At 33.5% G+C, this 22,292-nt stretch overlaps 1 protein-coding gene across 1 annotated transcript in view; it reads right to left on the reverse strand.

The window, feature by feature from the left end:
* The window catches only part of LOC141539720 (mitochondrial adenyl nucleotide antiporter SLC25A24-like), a 46,216-nt gene that overhangs the window by 11,759 nt on the left and 12,165 nt on the right, over window positions 1-22,292 (reverse strand). Inside the window, exons 3-6 of the mRNA XM_074262847.1 lie at window positions 18,234-18,321; window positions 13,859-13,970; window positions 11,695-11,853; window positions 544-696 (exon numbers count right to left, since the gene is read on the reverse strand). Of these exons, the coding sequence (XP_074118948.1) occupies window positions 544-696; window positions 11,695-11,853; window positions 13,859-13,970; window positions 18,234-18,321 (512 nt within the window). The remainder of the gene's footprint in view (window positions 1-543; window positions 697-11,694; window positions 11,854-13,858; window positions 13,971-18,233; window positions 18,322-22,292) is intronic.

The raw sequence follows: 22,292 nt of genomic DNA on the forward strand, positions 1-22,292 counted from the left end.
TAAATCATGCTTCTTGAGCCTCATTTTTTTTTCTGTTATCACTATCGCTGTGTAAGCAGAGTCAGATAGATACTACATTTGAAATAAAATCACAGAAACCCAAAAGAGGTAGGAAGTGAATTTTATATGCACCTTTTGATGGCAAAGTGGATTCAGAAGTAATACTAACAATGCAATATATTGGGAATAGCTTTTTAATGCAAGGATATTTCATTATAATTGATTTTTCTTGGAGACCAGGCAGTAATAATCTAATAAAAACTTCTAAGTTACTATATGAAACTTTGATTTCTAAACCAAAGTATTTTAGCCAAAATTTATAATGTCAGTCATTACAGAATTATTCAAAGATCTATTTTACTTATTTTATAAATAGAACTATAAAAATATTATTAATAGAACTATAAAAATAATATTAAGAAAAATAAAGCAATTAACTAATTTGTTATACTAAAAATGAATTATCTTTCCACTAAGATGATTTTTTGGGCTTTCTATAATGCAAAAATTGTTTCTTCTTAATGAATTTTGTAAATATTTTACCTGGTCATATACTGAAACCTTAATAGCCGTTTCTGGTGCAATTTTTAAAATATTCATACTATTTCCCCTCCAGAGAGATAGGATGCCTCCTTCTCTTATCATATGCTTAAATCCCTCAATAAGATGAATATGCTTTGACTGTACATCCTGGACCTATAAAAAAGGAAGGAGAGGGACTTAGTTGTTAGGATTCTTACAAGGTGCTAAGTCACTGGAATGGATATAATTATCTAATTTAGCATAGTACTTAACAATTCTCTAGTTCAGAGTTCACACCTTTCACATCTTTAAGAGAGCATACTTTTAAGGAGCTCCCACAAGCCTAGGGAGTATCCACAAGCCCACTCTCTGGGAGGATATAACCCACAATCCCACACTGAAAGGAAGGCTACCTCTTGAAGCTCCCTAAGAAACCTGCTCCCAGAGAACGATCACGATCTAGAGAAGAACATCACACTCAGTGTTGTTATTCAAGATGTTTTAGTATCCTACAATCCATTTCAACTAATGATAATAATAACAAACTGTATATAGTAGTCACTTATTCCAGACACTGTGCAAAGAAGTTTACAATTATCTCATTTGATTTTATTTCATTATTACATCATTTTGACAAATTTATGACTTCTCTTAAAAGAACACAGTTGTTGAAAAGTACAGTAGGGGGCAGCTTAGAGGAGCAGGAAGAACAAAGTTCAAATTCAACTTCAGACATTTGACACTGATTAGCTGTGTAGCCTTAGACAATTCACTTACTCCAAATGTCTCAAAAAAAGCAAAAACAACAACAACAACAACAACAACAACAACAACAACAATAAGCCCTCTGTAAAGGATCAGTTAGGAAATGGGCAGAATCAGGAGAACATTGTACACAGTATCAGCAACATTATGTGATGATTAATTGTAATAGACTTGGTTCTTCTTAGCAATATGGTTATTGAAGACAATTCCAATAGTCTTGGGATGGAAAATGCCATCTGCCTCCATAGAAAGAGAATTATAGAGACTGAATGTGGATCAAAGCCTACTATTTTCACCTTTTTGTTTGTTTTTTCTTTCTTCTGGTTTTCTCCCTTTTGTCTAACTTTTCTTACACAACATGACAAATATGGAAATATGTTTGAAAGGTTTAACCTATGTTTAAACTATATTAGATTGGTTGCTGTCTTGGGGAGGGGAAAACTAAGGGAGGGAAGGAGAAAAATTTGGAACATAGTCTTCCAAAAATGAATGTTGAAAGGATGTGAACAGATAATTTTTAGATGAAAAGATGCTCTAAATTACTATTGATGAGAGAAATGCAAATTAAGACAACTCTGAGATATCACTACACACCTCTCAAATTAGCTAAGATGGTAGGAAAAGATAATGACAAATATTGAAGGGGATGTGGGAAAACTGGGACACTAATTGTTGGTGGAATTGTGAATGGATCCAGCTATTCTGGAAAGCAATTTGGAACTGTACTCAAAGGTTATCAAACTGTGCATACCCATTGATCCAGCAGTGTTTCTACTGGGCTTATAGTCCCAAAGAGATTTTTTTTTTGCCTTCAGTCAGACAACAAACTTAAGAGTCATATTTGTAAAACATTTTATGTCCCAAGAATCCCAAAGAGATCTTAAAGGAGGGAAAGGGACCCACATGTGCAAAAATGTTTGTGGCAGCCCTTTTTGTAGTGGCAAGAAGCTGTAAACTGAGTGGATGCCCATCAATCGGAGGATGGCTGAATGAGTTATGGTATATGAATGTTATGGAATATTATTGTTCTATAAAAAATGATCAGCAGGATGAATACAGAGAGGACTGAGAGACTTACATGAACTGATATTAAGTGAAATGAGCAGAACCAGAATTTCATTGTACACAGCAAAGGTAAGATTATACAAAAATCAATTCTGATGGATGTGGCTCTTCTCAACAATGAGACATTTCAGGCCAGTTCCAATAATCTTGTAATAATGAGAACCACCTACACCCAGAGAGAGGACTGTAGAAACTGGGTGTGAATCACAACATAGTATTTCCACTTCTTTTATTGTTGTTTGCTTGAATTTTATTTTCTTTCTCATTTTTTTTCCTTTTTAATCTGATTCTTCTTGTACAGCAAGATAATTATAAAAATTTGAATGCCTATATTGGATTTACATATATTTTACCATGTTTAACATGCCATGTAGGAGAGGGGGTAAGGGAAAGGAGGGGAAATTGGAATACAAGGTTTTGCAAAGGTTAATAGTAAAAAAAAATCATTCTTGCATATGTTTTGAAAATAACAAATTTCAATAAAAAAGAATGTTGAAAACTATCTTTACATATATTCAGAAAAATAAAAAATTATTTAGAAAAACCTAAAGGATTAGCTAACTTTGGCAGGGATCAGTACATCTGAAATGCCTGAAAAAGACTTATTAGTAGAAAGTATATCTCATTTCCACTGCATGCATATTTTGCCTTCTATTGTATGACAGTTTACCAGTAGCTTTATTAATAAAATGGTTATTGTCCAATGATACACTTGGTAGTCAGAAACATTGTTAATAAATATGAACTAAATGTTTAACATGTGCAAAGTCACTGAGTGGGGGGAGGGAGAGGGAAGAAAGAGGAAGGAAGAGGGAATTGACCAGAGAGATTGGGATGATTACTGCCTTCAAGGAATTAAAAATCTAGCACAGGAAATGATGAGATATATAAAGAACTGAACATCAAATGGACTTAAATGCTTCAGAGTGGTACAATGAATAAAGTAACAGCCCTGGAGTCAGAACAACCTAAGTTCAAAATCTGGCCTCAGACACTTACTTAATTACTAGCTATATCACCCTGGGTAAATCATTAAAGGTACCAATTGCTTCACAAACAATAATAATAATAATAAATGCACCAGAAAGGTACAAACAAAATTCATGAGAGAATAATAATATAAAAGGTGTAAGAATACATTCTAAGGTGTAAAAAATACATTCTAAGATATCATAAGAGAATTAAACAGCAGATAGAAAGGGGCAAACCATTTTCTTTCATCTATTCAGAATATAACTATTGAGTCCTCTTTCTCTTTTCTCCATCACTGTCTTTTCATCCCTGTCTTTTCATCTTTTCTTCCCTATTTCTGCCTCTTCTCTTTACCAAAGAAGTTCCGGGGTGGAACCAAGATGGCAGAGTTGAAGTCAGTAAGCTGCTCAAGCTCTCCCAGTTTCCTTAAAAACCACACGAAACCAAGTCTCTGAGTCAAACTCTGTTAGAGTCTGACTGAAGGAAACCTCTCTCCAGATCAGGATAGGTTGGAAGACCTTCAAAAAATGAATCTGTTTTCTTTTAAGTTTATTGTTCCTAGAAAAATCTCTAATTGAAATAGTTTTGGATAGCTAAATAAGGAATACAATGATGGTATACTTAAAGAATCTCAAAGATTCTACTAAAAAACTATTAGAAATAATCCACACCTTTAGCAAAGTTGCAGGATACGAAATAAACCCACATAAATCATCAGCATTCTTATATGTCACTAACAAAATCCAACAGTTAGAGTTACAAAGAGAAATTCCATTTAAAGTAACTACCAATAGTATAAAATATTTAGGAATCTATCTGCCAAGGGAAAATCAGAAACTATATGAGCAAAACTATAAAACACTTTCCACAAAAATTAAGTCTGATATAACCAACTGGAAAAATATTAAATGCTCTTGGATAGGGTGAGCAAATATAATAAAGATGACAATACCACCTAAACTAATCTATTTATTTAACTCTATACCAATTAGACTCCCAAAAAACTATTTTAATGACCTATAAAAATAACAACAAAGTTCATATGGAAAAACAAAAGGTCAAGAATTTCAAGGGAATTAAAGGGAAAAAAATCAAATGAAGGTGGCAGCTGCTCCAAATCTAAAATTATATTATAAAGCAGCAGTTACCAAAACCATTTGGTATTGGCTAAGAAATAGACTAGTTGATGAGTGGAAAAGGTTAGGTTCAAAGGACAAAATAATCAATAATTTTAATAATCTAGTGTTTGACAAATTCAAGGACCCCAGCTTTTGGGATAAGAACTCAATGTTTGGCAAAAATTGCTGGGGAAATTGGAAATTAATATGGCAGAAACTAGGCATTGATCCATACTTAACATCGTACACCAAAATCAGGTCAAAATGGGTTCATGGCCTAGGCATAAAGAATGAGATTATAAATAAATTAGAGGAACATAGGATAGTTTACCTCTCAGACCTGTGGAAGAGGAAGGAATATATGTCCAAAGAAGAACTAGAGATCATTATTGATCACAAAATAGAAAACTTTGATTATATCAAATTGAAAAGTTTTTGTACAAACAAAACTAAAGCAAACAAGATTAGAAGGAAACAATAAACTGGGAAAACATTTTTACACTCAAAGGTTCTGATAAAGGCCTCATTTCCAAAATATATAGAGAATTGACTAATTAGAAATCAAGCCAGTCTCCAATTGATAAATGGTCAAAGGATATGAACAGACAATTCTCAAATGAAGAAATTGAAACTATTTCTAGCCACATGAAAAGATGCTCCAAGTCATTATTAATCAGAGAAATGCAAATTAAGACAATTCTGAGATACCACTACATACCTGTCAGATTGGCTAGAATGACAGGGAAAGATAGATGTGGGAAAACAGGGACATTAATTAATACATTGTTGGTAGAATTGTGAATACATCCAGCCATTCTGGAGAGCAATTTGGAACTATGCTCAAAAAGTTATCAAACTGTTCATACCCTTTGATCCAGCAGCGTTACTACTGGGCTTATATGCCAAAGAGATTTTAAAGAAGGGAATTGGACCTGTATGTGCAAGAATATTTGTGGTAGCCCTCTTTGCAGTGGCCAGAAACTGGAAACTACGTGGATGCCCATCAATTGGAGAATGGCTGAATAAATTGTGGTGTATGAATGTTATGGAATATTATTGTTCTGTAAGAAATAAACAATAGGATGATTTCAGAAAGGCCTGGAGAGAGTTACATGAACTGATGCTGAGTGAAATGAGCAGGACCAAGAGATCATTATATACTTCAACACCAATATTATATGATGATCAATTCTGATGAACATGGCCATCTTCAACAATGAGATGAACCAAATCAATTCCAATAGGGCAGTAATGAACTGAACCAGCTACACTCAGCAAAAGAACTCTGAGAGATGACTATGAATCACTACATAGAATTCCCAATCGCTCTATTTTTGTCTGCCTGCATTTTTATAATTATATACTATTTCAAAGTCTGATGCTTTTTGTACTGAAAAACAACGTTTGTACATGTATACATATATTGTATTTAATTTATACTTTAATATATTTAATATGTATTGGTCAACCTGTCATCTTGGGGGGGTGAGGAAGGAGGGGAAAATTGGGAAAAAAAGATTTGGCTATTATCAATGCTGTAAAATTAGCCATGCAATTATCTGGTAAATAAAAACTATAATTAAATAAATAAATAAGGAATACAGTATTCTTATACTGAGATATAGGACTATAAAATTATTCTTCCTTTCCTAAAGAAATCCCTCTATTTCCTAAAGAAAAGTTGATTTTCCTACACATATATTTCTTAATCTAGCATTAATAGAACTCTTTTATGTGTAGCTTTATAACATGAGGGGAGTAATGTTGAGAAAGTAGTATCCCCACATTCTGATTAATTTCAACATATTTTCTCTGCTCAAATGGTAGGATACTGAGTATACACACTGATGAGAAGATGTGAGCAATTCCTGATTGTTTTTCAATGATTGAGACTCTCCCATTATGAACAGCTCCCTGGAACTCAGAAGGATGAATTCTAGTTGGAGAAATTACCTTTTACTAATCTATCAAAGAAAACAATATACTACATTTAGTCCTTTTTGTCTTATTTGTCCTTTTGTCTTTCTTTTGGAATCTGTCTTTCATAGTGGAGTAGAGTAGAATAGAGTAAGAGAGGGAATTTCTCTCTATCCTCTCCATTAGAACTGGTAGATGCACCTGGAGAAAGTATCACACATATGCTTATCCAAATGACCCAAAAGTTAACTTCTATAGAATGGACATTCATAGCCCAAGATCCCATTATCAGGGCAAGCATAAGGCAGAAACAAACATGTAGTTACCCAAAAGGGAAATTCAAGGACAATATTTCTAAACTCCAACCTCATGTGTAGAAGAGAGGGATTTTAATTTCCTTGGTAGTATAACTCCAAAATCTAGCCTTCTAATTAGAGAAGGGAAATTACTTATTCAGCATCAAATAAAATCTTTGAAGGAAAGAACTGAGAGGAGAATAAATAGCTTAGAAGAGAAAATGGTAAGCCTAATACAGTTAATGCACTCTCTGAAAATTAGAATAGACCAAGCAGAAATCAATAATACCATGAGACAAGAAATTTTAGAATAAAATCAAAAGATAGAAAAAATATAGAAAAATCACACAAGGAACCAACCTACTTTCAAAAATATCTGATTTGGAAAATAGATCAAGGAATGATAATTTAAGAATCTCTGGACTCTTCTTATTTGGTAAATGATCAAAGGATATGAATAGGCAGTTTTCAGATGAAAAAACTAAAGCTATCTAGAGTTATTTGAAAAAATGCTCTAAATCACTATTGATGAGTAATTATTGATTAAAGAAATAAAAATTAAAATAAATCTGAGGTTCAACCTCAAATTTATCAGATTGGCTAATATGACAGAAAAAGAAAATGAAAATGATAAATATTAACAAAATTAGAAACTAATGTACTATTGCTAGAGTTGTGAATTGGTCCAACCATTCCGGAGAGCTATTTGGAATTATGTCCAAAGGACTATAAAACTGGACGTACTATTTGATTCAGCAATACTACTGCGAGGTTTGTATCCCAAAGAGACTATAAAAAAGGGAAAAGAATCTGCATGTACAAAAATATTTAGAGCAGCTCCTTTTTGTGCAAAGAATTGAAAAATGAAATGATGCCTATCAATTGGGGAATATACTAAGCTGTGGTATATGAATGCAGTGGAATATTATTATAGTATAAGAAATGATGAGCAAGCAGATTTCAGAAAACCTTAAAAAGATTTACACATACTGAGCTGAGTGAAGCGAGCAGAACCAGGAGAACATTGTACATGCTAACAGAAACATTATGTGATAATCAACTATGACACTGATCCAAGACAATTCCAAAAGACTTGTGATGGAAAATGTCATCTACATCTAGATAAAGAATTATGGAGTTTGAATGCAGGTTAAAGCAAACTATTTTCACTTTTTAAAAAATTCTTTATTATTCTTTCTCATGGTTTTTTTTTCCTTTTTTTCTTTCACAACTTTCTTCTTTCACAAGACAAATATGAAAATATATGTAACATGATTGTACATGTATATTAGATTGCTTGCTATCTTCAGGAGGAAAGAATGAAGGGAAGGAGGGAGAAAAATTTAGAACTCAAAATCTTACAAAATGAATGTTGAAAACTATCTTTACATGTAACTAGGAAAAAAAATGCTATTAAATGCAAAAAAAAAAAACAACTCTGAAAATCATCATTTTAAAAAGCCTGGACACTATATTCCCAATACTCATTAGGGAAAAGTGTGCTGATCTATTATAAGCAGAAAACAAAGTGAAAAAAAGAAAGAATATTATAATTGCCACCTGAAAGGAATCTCAAAAGAAACAGATCAGGAATATGATGGCCAAAATCCATAGCTTTCACATCAACAAATATAACACACATAGCCAAAAAGAAACAGTTTAAATACCAAGGAAACAGATTCAAGATCACAGACAACTTGTTAGTTAATACTACAAAAGAATAGAGATCTTGAAAAATGATAAGGACAAAAGATGTAGACTATAACCAAAAATAACTTACCCTACAAAGTTAGATATAATCTTACGGGGAGTGGGGAGAGAGATGGGAAGAATGGACTCTTAATGGAATAAAGGACTTATGCATTTCTGATGAAAAGATCAAATCTGACTTGGAACTTTGGAAATAAGCATAAAAGTTAAGAAACACGTAGAAATAGAAATTGATTTGAGCAATCGGAAGGGAGTATATAATAATAATAATGTTATAATGGAAAGAAGACTCAAGTTGAGATAGTTAAAAAGGAAAAACAGAGAATCTAAAGGTAGATTCATTTTGTTCCAAGACTTTTAAAAGGGGGGAAATAGAAGAAAAAATTTAAAATGTATATATATATATATGCATATATATAAATACACATACATACATACTAGTATGGGGAGGAAAAAGAAGGGGATTAATTTTGCTATTTCTCATATTTGGATTGCATGAAGAAAAGAGTATACAAACATGGAAAAGGTAGGAATGGCAACAAGTATGCGATGAATCTTGTCTCTTGATGGCTAAACACAATCCATAAACACACAAAACATTTGGTGTACAAAAATATCAAACTCAACAGAGAAATAGTTAGGAATAAGGACAGGGGTAGTTAAGAGGGAGAATAATTTCAAAGAGGTATTATTAATAATAATTATTATTATTAATTAAAATAATAATTAATAATCTGGTCACAGGCAAACAAATTCCCTGATTCTGAAGAGGGAAGACAAAAAGGAAAAAAGGAAAATAAATAAAACTAAATGCTACACATCATTGGGGAATAGCTGAACAAAGTATCATATAAAATGTAAAGAAATAATATTGTGTTTTAAAAAATTATTAGGGATGATTTCAAAGAAATCTTAGAAGGCTTATACAAACTGATTTAGAATAATGTAAGAAGACCAAAAGAACATTTATGCAGTAACAAAATTGTAAAAATAAGCAAGATTGACAAGCTTAAGAACTCTGATTAACATAATAACCAACCAGAGGCCCAATAATAAAAGTATTTTATTCAGCTCCTGACAGAAAGGTGATAAACTCAAGGTGAAGAAAAAGACATATTTTTAAAAATAAAAATTTTAACTGCTCATTTGTTACATCTTTTGAAAACTTTTTAATGTATAAAAGAGAATAGAAAGAAGCTCAGAAAAAAATTATAGCAGGCCAATTTTAAAAGTAATACATTGAATTTATTATATACTTTTCAAAATAAGTGGTATGTTATTGAGATCTACAGCTTCATAGAAATCCCCTTTTATATTCTACTTTGTGCAAGGAAATTTTTTGGGGGGGATGTTAAGAATATAAAACTTTAAAGAAAAAAAAACAAACTAAAGATTACAAACACTGATGTTATAAACTGGTGACTAGGAAAAAGTTCTCCAGAATTTTTAGAAGAAAGTTGACAGCTAATCCAAAGGTAATTGAAAAAAATCATCATGGACCTAAGCATATTATCATAGATGGAAAGCTGAAAAGTTCTTCAGAGGCCTATTTTAAAATACAACCTCTCTCATTTTCCTCATTGACTAACTTCTATTAAAGAAGTAGTATAAATGATATCAAGAAAACATTTGATCAAAAAATGAAGTAGACTAGTCATAAATTTATGGAGCATTTTAATTTGATTTTTCTTGTGCAACATGATAAATGTGGAAATATGTTTAAAAGAATTGCACATGTTTAACCTATATACTATTTACTGGATCACAAACTTTTGAGGGGAGAGGGGAGAAATGGGAAAGGGAGGGAGAAAAGAATTGGAACACAATATTTTGCAAGGGTAAATGTTGAAAACTATCTTTGCATGTATTTTGAAAAATAAAATGCTATTGTTATTTTTTTAAAAAGAAGAAAAAATTCATAAAGCAACTACTAGGTGGCTTAGTAGATAGCATGCTGGGCTTGGAGTCAGGAAGATTTAAAATCAAATCTGGACTCAGACATGTGACCCTGGGCAAGCCAATTTACCCTGTTTGCCTCAGTTATTCAATTGTAAAATGACCAGGATAAGAAAATGGCAAACTATGCTGTAAGGAATCCTGATGAGTAGGAATCTTAAGGAAGTCTAAGCCATGCTTTTTATGTAATTTTTTGCTGAGAACATGAGAACATACTTGCAGCTAAATGATGGAATTCCAGGAAAGCACAAAGTTGAAAGGCCACTGTTCTAGTGCATTAATTAATTAATATCCTTTATGGCAGGCCTACGTTTATCCCAGAAACCTGGCCAATTTCTGGAGTAAACATAATCCCCCTAAGGAATGAACAAATATTCTCCTTGGTGAGCCTCTTGTGATGGAGCATCCTGTACCTGAGAGGTTGCTACATCTCAAGAGTCACATATCAAATGAAAATATTTAGTATAGTGTCTTCTTCTCAGCCCATAAAAACCCCTTTATGGAAAAGGTCTTGGAAGATTTGGGCTGGGAAGTCTTGTACAAACTTGCCTATCAATGGCTCCCATTTGAACTCTGAGTAGCTGTGACCATGGGTCCTCTCAGTCAAAGAATTCAGATGTTGGTGCTTCCTCAGAGTGGTGATGATGTATATTGTATGTTGTTTGTTTGTTATAATGGCCACTGTGTTTGATAATTGTGTGTTACTTTGATGCTTTGAGTTTCCTCTTCCCTTATGTCTAATTAAAACGAGATTCTAAGCAGCAAAAAAACTTGTACCCACCCTCTTTAAGACTGTGCTTATTAAAATGCAAATTCCAAACCTAAATTAATCTTACACATGCCAGTATCTTTGCAAAGAAAATCCCCTTGAATAGCCATAAATTCTGACAGACTCTGAGAACACATTAGTTCCTCACAGAACACAAAATAACAAGTTTGGTAAATCACTATGGGAGATCTGTGAAAAAAACAAGAACAAGATTCAAAACATCTGAGATAGATAAGACATGGAGAGTCTGTGGTCTGTATGGATGGAGGAAAGGGTGTCTGCATAATGTGACAGATTCACTACATCAAACAACATGAAAGTTCAATCAGTCTCTAAGCCATAAAAGTCTTGTTCTTATGGACCCTACCATAATTTCTAATAAAATGCTTAATTTACATAGCCCAAGGATCATACATTAAGAACCATTGAGAAGTCTAAATTAATATTAAATTGTATTTAAATCAATACTAAATTGTACTTCCCTAATAAAATTAAATTCACATATCAAAAGTACTACTTGGATTAGAAATACTTCTTTTAAACAGTACCAAGCCTTTGTCATATTACTTGGAAACACAGACAGGTAAACCATGCAACCACCTACCTGCATAATGATTTTCAGACGATCAAATGGTGCTGTGCAGGATCTAGAGACTGCACCAGCTATTCCACCTGACAACAGCCTCCTCCACCACACCCCAGATTTTCTTTCTTCTTCTGTGAACTCATCAGGAATAGTTAAAGCATCCCCTATGTCGATCCCCTAAATGAAAATGAAGTTATTTAATATTTAAATTAGAAATAGATCGTGTCAAAAAAGGCAGCATGATACAATGGGGGAAGCGTACAAAAGTCAGATGGTCTATGTTCAGATCCTATTGCAATCCCATGCTTAAGGATCCAGTGAGGGTGCATACCATACCATACAATCTTAGACTTGCCTTATTAGTATAATATTTATCTGGTTTTTCTGCACAGGCTTTTTATTGGGGCTTTTTCTTAATTTAACACACAGAATCTGGATGTAGTCTTAATTTAGTAAACAGTTTTGGCAAGTGTCTTCTCTGTTCTTCCTTAAACTCTTAGTTCCTATTTTCCTATTTATTGTTACCTTACACTGGCTACTCTCACACTTATTTACTATTCTACTGGCAGATAGTCATGGGAATCATAACAAGAAACGATTTCCATACAGCTGCCTATTATGATACAAGGCATTGTACTAGGAGTTGGGAATATAAAATTAAATAAAATACAATCCCCATCCTCAAGAAGCTTTCAATCTAGTTGGGAAATGAGATAAAATTTGCAGAAATAAGTACACTATCAAGTGGAAGAGAACAAAGATATGAGTATAAATTAATGCAATGTCAATTCACATAGAATTGAGATTGGTTTCAATTATAAACTACCCTCCTCTACAAAAAAGTTCCATTTTCTTCCTAGGTAGATTAACTTTCTCCCACCTTGCATAAGAGAGGTAACATGGATCAAAAACCTTGACAGGAGCATAGTGATGGCTTCTCCTGATATTGCGCATATGACCATATTTGTGACAACTAATAAAGCTCATTACCCTAAAACCATTTCCATTTTCTAGCAATTTCTCACTCCTTTCTTCTCTTTGAACAATTTGCTCCCTTTAGGGCTCAGTTCCAGAGCTAGCTCCTATACAGGGGGCTTTTTCTGATTTTTCTAGTTGCTACTACTCTACATCCTGAAATTACTTTGCATTGTCTTTGTATGTGTTAAGCATTTACTTATTTGTGAACAAATGAAAACTGAGATTTTTGATTACTTTATGATATATTTTGTAAATTATACTGCTTTGATCTTTAGAATAGTTAATACACAACTCCCAAATTTCTCTCTGCAATCTTGCCTCAGTTACTCAACTTTCAGTCACATCTGATTCTTTGTGACCCCATTTGAGGTTTTCCTGGCAAAGATACTGGAGTGGTTTGCCATTCCCTTCTCAGATGAAAAATTTAGGAAAACTGGGTTAAGTGAGTTGCCTAGAGTCACACAGCTAATAAGTGTATGAAGGTGGATTTGAACTCAGATTGGTGCGCCATCCACTATGCTACCTAATTGCCCATATTCATCCTTGAAGCTATTCAAGGGAACCACTGGAAGATACAATTTTAACACAGGACTCTCTGAAAGAATATCAGCCCTGTATATATTCTTAACTTAGGATCCCTGATTTTTTTAATAGTTTAATTACTGTATTTCTTTTCTTTTCTTTTCTTTCTTTTTTTTTTTTTTTTTTTTTTTTTTTTTTTTTTTTTTTTTTCCTGAGGCTGGGGTTAAGTGACTTGCCCAGGGTCATACAGGTAGGAAGTGTTAAGTGTCTGAGACCAGATTTGAACTCCGGTCCTCCTGAATTCAAGGCTGGTGCTCTATCCATTGCGCCACCTAGCTGCCCCTAATAACTGTATTTCAATTTAATTATTTTTTTCTTTGAAATCTTGTTCAATTTAAATAATTAAAAAACATAGTGAAAAAGGGTCCATAGGCTTCACCAGACTGCTAAATGGAGTCTATGATGCAAAAAGATCAAAAATTCTTGTTTAGGAAGCAGGAGGAATAATTGGCAACCATATGTCCTGCCCAGGTTCCCAACCCCATCAGTTTGACTTCCATAGTCTAAAATTTCCTACATAAGGGGTTGATCTACCAAGTTTCTTAGGATTTCCTCATGTGATATCTATACCTTTGACTAATAGTATAAAATAAACATGAAGTAAAATACAAACCACACTTACAGTAGAACGTTTCCAAAATCGTATAATTTCTTCAACGTTTCTAGCTGGATTAAATAAAAAGTAATCTCTCCATTCATTCCAGTCCACTGTCATGGTCCCATCAGTATCAATGCTGAAATAATAATAATAATCAACCTGGCTTAGCATGTCTGCCAAAATAGTTTACCAGAGTGTGGCTGCTTCTTAGATATACAGGTGAGAGTTAGGTGAATCAGGTAGACACCAAAAGCGGAAAGCAGATCTATAAAGGGCTAAAGGTAACTAAGGGGTCTCAAACCCAACAGTGAATTAGGGGAAATCTACCCCAAGCATGTGAAGACTTCCTCTGGTGGAATGGGAAGATGAGAAAAATTTGTTCCAATGGCCATGAAGGCAGAGAAGCAAATGTTGTGGAGTGCTTAGAGTTTGGTTAGACATTGAAGATACCAAAGTCATCCACTTCATGTCAAGTCAACACCAGTTGTCTTGACTCTGTCCTACCACTGGACTGTGATGACACTGGAAGAGAGAGTGAGGTGGTCAACTTTATATAACTCTGCCTCCCTTAAATCCAATTTACAACATGAATCAAAAGACATTACTCATTCCATTTTTTATATAACAATAAGAGCATGCTTAAAACTTGTGGTATAATTTACAAACAAAATTAGGAGCAGTAATTAGCATTAAATTAATTAGCATTAGTAATCCATCTAGGTGGAAAACAGCTGATTACTCTAGACCCATTTTTATTTTCTAGGATTTTCTCATTCATTCCTCCTCTTGAAACACCTTTCTCTCTTCAGGATTCAGTTCAAGAGATACTTCCTACAGAAAGCTTTTCCTGATTTTTCTAGTTGTTAATATTCTCCACCCAGAAGTTATATTGTATTGTCTTTGTATGGGTTAACTGTGTGCAAGTGAAAGCCGAGATGCTTGAAGGCAAAGACTTTGTCCTTTGGTTTTGGGATTCCTAGGTCCTAATACAGTGTCTGACACACATTAAGCCCTTAATAAATGTTTGTGTAATGGAACAGAGCTCTTTCTCTTATCTGTCTACCTGTGGCCGTTATTTCCCCAACTTTAAAAGGATTTCATACATAAGCCTTTCCTTTCTGAGCTATAGGTATAGAAAGAGAACATTCACTGTATATTCAATCCAGGACTCAAAGAACTTGGAACCATTTGAAAGCAAACTAACAACCACTTAAGGAATTACAGACAATTCTCTGACATCAGGATTTAATGAGAGAAATGCAGACAAATACAATATTTTCTCCATGACGATTTTCAAGCTATAGTGGACTTGGAAGAATTGTTGATGTAACCATATCCTCTACTGTTCAGAACCAGCACCAGCAAATTCTAACAATTTTTATCCAAAACTCAAATAAATACTCAAATGCTTTAATGCATGAGTAATCTCATCAATTCAGGAGAGTTTTTTTTTATGAAGAATGCAACCCACCCACACCTGTCCAACCTCTGTGACTCTCATACATGTTCTTCTAAAAGTTCATTAGCAAGAAGTCCACACAATGTGCCAGAGGCTTAATCTCACTTTCTTCCAACAACAGAAGAGTATCAGAGGAATATTCTTTCACTGTTATCCCTCATTTTTTCTATGTGACCAATCCATCTTCTATTAATTAGCAGCAAATACTTTTGACAAATATATATCATCCTTTTTTATATTCCCTTCTATCCATGCAGACTATACCTATCCATTCCTTCCTATCCTGTATGATTATTATCATATATCCTTCTATTAATCTTAGAAGGCCTTTATCTAGGTCTTCTGGTACTACATGGGTATTACTGCAACATCTGGGCTGCCTACCTATTATTCCTCTCATTAGCCCACTTCCTTTTTCCTAGTTAACACATAGATTTCCTAGATTACATATCTTAGGCTATCCCTTGTCCACAAGTGTTCATGGTAACAATCTGCTGCATACTTCCAATGACAATATGTTTGTTCGAAGAGAATATTAATAGGGGGGGCAGCTAGGTGGCGCAGTGATAGAGCACTAGCCTTGAATTCAGGAGGACCCGAGTTCAAATGTGGTCTCAGACACTTCACACTACCTAGCTGTGTGACCCTGGGCAAGTCACTTAACCCCAACCTCAGGGGAAAAGAGAGAGAGAGAGAGAGAGAGAGAGAGAGAGAGAGAGAGAGAGAGAGAGAGAGAGAGAGAGAGAATATTAATAGGATCATTGAAAGTTCTGTGCAATTTCCCAAAAGAAATTTATCCCATTCTCTTTCAGTTCAGTTCTGGATTCAGTTCATTGTCCATCCAAAGTGTCTACCCAAGATATATCAATTGATGGACTAACTAAATGGAATGCTCAGACAACTACATGTCATAATCTAGATATTAGACATTCTTTACCCACCAGTTCTTTTCTACACTGATTGCCAAGCTAAATTTTCTTGAGTGCCTATGGGTTTATTGAGAATTTAGCATTCTAGGACTTGATGAAAGCAGTGCAATCTCACCCTTTAGAAATCTCTAGGGAAACCTCATTTTCTATAGATAGCTCCTCTTCCACTTGGACTTTGAACTGACTTCAAGACAGTGTCAAATACTTCTGACCAATATATGTCTTCCTGTTTTATGCCTTTCTTGCTCTTCTGTTTCATCTAACAAGGAATCCTATTTGATCTTAGTTTAATCATGGGAGACATCTTATTGAAGAAGAAACCTTCAGCATGCATTTATCTCTATAAAATTATTTTTAAATATAATACACAAACATTAAGCACAGTGTGATCTTGTATTCTCTGTACTTTTCAATTAACTATGTGACTGAAAATGTGATCTTTTTTTTAACCCATCTATACACACACATATACGTGCACGTGTGCACTCAAACACATGTGCAAGCAGATACACATATGCATGCATGCATGAGGCTTGCCTGGAGCACTAGAAAGTTACGTGGCTTATTTATGTTTACCCAGCTACCATTTGTCAAGAGTCAGGACTTGAACATAGTGATATATTTGTGAAAGCCTGCCTGTTCTCTTATCATCTTTTCAGGGAGAATACATTCAATATATGTGTGGAATATCTTCCTAAGGATTTTAAAGAGAGAAGAAAAAAGCAGATCACTCAGTAATAATTAGTATATTTTTGATCACTTTTTGTTAGTTAATTCTTTCCATCATTCAGGACTTTCCCCTATTTCATGTGTTTCATTTTAACACCCTCAAAATGTGTTGCCTACAGCACAAAATTCTTCTGTGTATACTTGATCTAGACTACTTCCTATCTCTGTCATCTTGCTCCACTTCTCCTTTCATCATTAATTCCTTCAGAGACTAGATGTTAGCCATACATATATAGAGCTACCTACACAGTTAAAAAAAGGAAGAAAGAAGAAAAGAAAAGGAAGGAGGAGGAAAAGGAGGACAGGTATAGTCATTGGGTAAGATAATAGTCTTTTAGGTTTCAAAACCACCACTATCCTCTTAACTGAAAGAGATTGAAGTCGCTTTCCTTCTGAAGCTAACAGTCTTTTTCAGGGCAAAACCTGCCTCCTGTGATTCTTATTATTGAAGAAAGTTTCATTCACTGAGCTCATTTATAATATGACTTCTGATCTACTGGCATCCTAATCTCCTTGAGTTTGTTTGTTTGATGTTTTTCTCCCTCTTTGCCCTCATATACTAGCAGCACTTAGTCACTTAGTTTTGGCTCATTCTAATCAAGCTCCTCCAGAAGATGGTTATTTGCATTTTCCTAAAGCATGGGTTTAATGATTTTACCTCTATATTCTATAAATTCCAGTGGCTCCCTGTGACCTCCATTTCCAATAAAATAATCCTGTTTGACTTTAAAACTCTTCACAACCTTGTCTTTCCATGGCAATCCAGTCTGCTAAACTCCCCTTCAGACCTGCTACTGATGCTAGCAAACTATACCTACCTTTAATCATACTCTCTACCTTTGAACTGACTGGTTCCCATGCCTGAAATTGATTTCCTTTTCTTCTCTGCCTCTTAAGTTTGCCTGACTTCATTCAAGATACAGTTCAGAATCCCATTCCTTGCAGGGGACCTTTCCCAATCACCTCTCTGTTAATGCATTCCCCTTTTTACTTGCTTAATTAACTCAGTGCCTGGCACATAGTTAAGGGCATGTAACAAATGTTTATTGACTTATTGAGTTTCCACAGTATCTTTTTTTAAAGTCCTTATGTATATTTGTGCATATACATTGTACATACACACACAGTCAATCCAATAAACAACATACATAAGTCAAATAAGTGTTTTGTATTATTAAGGAAAAAGAAAAAAGGACCATATTTCTATGGATCACAGCTTCTATTATGGAATTCTAAAATGAAAGTTTTAAAAAACTTATCAAAAATAAAAATAATGGCTAACCTTTGAAGAATTTTCTTTGCCTGTTGTTGAGTAATATCTACACCTAGTATCTTGAGAGACTGGATAATTTCTGAGGCTTCAATTATTCCTTGAAAAGAATAAAAAGAAACATATGCCATTTGAAAACCTTTGAAAAGAAACTGATGCCAGAATTTTAGGGGCATTGTTTTAAATCTATAAAATTCCAAAAATTAGGATAATACCTGGCCTTTATATATAAATATAAATATCTGGCCTTTATATGCAAAATAAAGCATTAAGAGTGAAGAACCCATTTGAACTTGTAGGAAAACATCAAAGAAAACCATCAGCTTTTTAATATATTTTTGCTAATATCTTTTGTTTTCATATGATCTTCATTTCCTAATGTATTCCTCCCCACCATTCTAAAATATAAGGGGAGAAAAAGCCATACAACAAAAATTAACACGTAAATGAAGTCTGACATTTATAACATACTGGCTTTTACATAACCAGGGGCTTCCAACTTCTGAAAAGGATGGGAGTACATTTTCATGTCCTCTTCAAGACCGAAAGTTGGGGTAGCTAGGTGGCGCAGTGGATAGAGCACCAGCCTTGAATTCAGGAGGACCCGAGTTCAAATCTGGTCTCAGACACTTAACACTTCTAGCTGTGTGACCCCGGGCAAGTCACTCAGAAAAGAAGGAAAAAAAAAAAGTGGTTGTTATAATTTTAAAGGAGTTAATATAGGTTCTTTGTTGTGTTTCTTTCCCATTTACAGTAGTGGAGCCATTGTTTGTATATTGATTTACTTCTGCTTATTTCAATTAGTATCAGTGTGGATAAATGTCCATGTGTCTCTCTTTTGTCTCTATATTCACCATAATCCAGCTTTATAGATAGTAAAGATCTTAGAGGCTATTGAGTCCAATTCTCTTTTTTATACATGAGGAAAATGAGCCTGAGAATGATAGTGATTCAGGCTTAGAGTTAGTTCAAACAATAAGAATTCAGGTCTTCCTAATTCAAAGCCCTACACTTCAACTGGGCCATGTAGGTATGTACATCATTTCTTATAGCATGATAATATTTAATTACATTCAGATACCACAATTGGTATGGCCACTCTCTTATTAAGGGAGATCTACTTTCATGTCTTTCTTCTAGTGAAAAATAACACTTTATATAAATATTTTTGTGTGTATGGGACATTTCTTTTCAACAATGATCTCCATGGAGAATATTATATGCCTAGCAATGGTCTTTCGGGGATAAGGGATATCTTAGTCAATTTCTTAACATAAATCAAAATTGCTTTCCAGAATAATTAGACTAATTCATAGTTCTACCAAGAATCTCTTAGTGGGCCTATCTTTTCTACAACCTCTCCAGCACTGACCATTCCATCTTTTGTCAAATTTTATAATTTTCTGAATGTGAAGTGAAACCTAAGTGTTGCTTTGATTTATCCTCTTTTATTAATATTTATTTGGAATATTTTTTTTCATTTGGCTGCTAATATTTTGCAATTCTTTTGACAGGCACTTTTCCTCATGCTATGATCATTTATCCATTGAAGAATGGCTCTTTATCTTATGTATTTTGGCTTGATCCCTCCATACATATATATATATATATATATATATATATATATATATAGCTATCAGATTTTTATCATAGTTTTGATATCATATAATTTAGATTATTCAAAAAATTCATCTCTAGAACTTATTTTGTTAAGGAAAAAATGCTCCTGGAGTCATAAGTGTGAAATATATCTGATATTGTTCTATATAATTTTTAATGTAATCACCTAAAGTCTTCAAAAGTCATAGAGAGAGCCAGAATTGGGGAGCAGTTTGAGCATATTTTTAAGATCTTGAGAAAAATAGAAAAGGAAAGGAAAAGTGAATACACTAGAGAGAAGAAAATATGGAGGAAAATGATGCTACTCATCTCACATAGCATGAGTTCTCAAGATTATATAACTATCAAAGAAAGAATAGGGAAACACATTAATGAACTACACCTAAAATCTTACTTTCATCTAAACCAGACAAAGAATGGTTAAACACATATACACAGAATTTTGTCTAGAAATAAACTAAACTCAATAGAGAATAAGGTGAAACATACAGAGGGGTAATAGAAATTTAAAAAGAAGATAAATTCAAGGAGGAATTAATCATGAACAAAACAACTCTAACTTCAGAGGTGGATAACATGAAGAGAGAATAAAAGAAAATAAAATGTAAGAACTTGTGACTGGGGATTAGATAAGGACAAGAGAAGAACTACAGGGAATGGAAACAGACTGCATAAAATATTAGATTGTTAGAGCTAAGAATAATCCTCCCTCACTATCCTGTGCTTTGTAGAAAGGGAGGTTTAGTGGATCAACAAAGGAATCCAACAATATATTATTTACAAGAAAACATTTGAAACATGAAAATTCCCACAGAATTAAAAATAATGAGTGGGAACAAATTTTATTATGCTTCATGTGACCTCAAAAATCAGGCATAGTAAGCATAGTCTCAGACAAGGCAGCTGTAAAAATAGAATTGATTAAAAGAAATTGAGGAAAATATTTATGCTTAAAGAGACTGGATAGTTAGCATCAATATTTTATATATTCATTACACATGTGTATTACATATATAAAATACAGATACATATAGATTATAAATAAAGAGAAAGTTAAACTATATACAAGGAGAAATATAGTGAAACTAAAATATTTGGGTATCTCAATGTACACATTGTAAGATAATGGCATGTCTTAGACCCAAATAAAATCTAACCAAAAGATAAGCAAGAAAACTTAGATTTGCTAAATCTCTGGTGATTATTAATAGAAAAATATGTGTTTGTATATATGTATATATTTCTCAGCTGTGCATTGCACCCATACAAATATTAGCCACATTACCAAGCAATATAATTTACAAATATGCAATATCTAACATGAATTTTATAGTACAATAAAAATAATCAGAGCGACTAGAAGTGCATTACATAAAAGGATATTAGTTGTCTATTTTAGAGGCAGTGGAGAGAGCAATAACTGCAGCTCTATCAGGAGCACTCACAGCCCAAAGACAGTAAAGGGATTGAACATTTGGTCAGAGATTACATGAGACCCCTGTGCTAGCACTGGATGTAAGTGCACCATTATACAACAATGCCCAATATCCAACTTCTTGTGGGGATTTTTTTCACAATTCCAGGGCAGAAAGGATTATTAGTGATATAAGAAAGCAGAGGTCCTGGTTCCAGATCATAGTTCCAGGACAGAGAGAAGTGTGTAGTATGATGCAAGGAAGCAGGAATTTTACTTGGGTACAGATTGCAATTCCAGGAGGTGAGGAGTTGTGAACTCTATTTTGGAAAGGAGGGGAATGCAGATCAGAGAAACAGTTACCACACATCTCGCAACCAAGATACCAAATCTCTTGGGATGCAACCAAAGAAATACTTTTTAAAAAATTATACATCTAAATATATTCATTGAAAAAACACAGAGAAACAGAGAAAAATAATGAATTGAACATAGAGCTAAAAGAAAATTAGAAAACCAACAAATTCTACCAAACACAAAAGTAGAAATTCTGAAAAAAACAAGAGCAAGGGGGAAAAAATGATGCAGTCAAAATGGTATATCAAAAGGAATACTCTAGCTTAAAGATTCCTAGTAGCTATGAAAAACTGGAGAGTAAAAAATTCTGAAGCCTAAAATAGTGAACAGAGTAAGAGCTTAACTCTGACATAGAGTCTATAGTCAAGAAATAGACTACAAAAAAAATTAGCAAAAAATTTTTAAAGAGTCAATTATCTAAAACTACTATGGTGATATGGAAGTTCAAACTCAGAAGATAATGATATGAAAAGTTTCTTTTCTTTTCTTTTCTTTTTGTTTTTTTGTTTTTTTTTCTTTCTTTTTCTTTTCTTTTTTTGTTTTTTTATTTTTTATTTTTGTTTTTTTATTTGTTTTTTTTTTAATTTTTATTTATTTATTTTGAAAAGTTTCTATCCATAAACAAAGTTACAAGAAAAAATGTAGACTTGATATAAGGCTTATGAGAACTCCTTTAAAAA

The sequence above is a fragment of the Sminthopsis crassicaudata genome, chromosome 4, assembly GCF_048593235.1.
Source record: "Sminthopsis crassicaudata isolate SCR6 chromosome 4, ASM4859323v1, whole genome shotgun sequence".
NCBI classification, from domain to species: domain Eukaryota; kingdom Metazoa; phylum Chordata; class Mammalia; order Dasyuromorphia; family Dasyuridae; genus Sminthopsis; species Sminthopsis crassicaudata.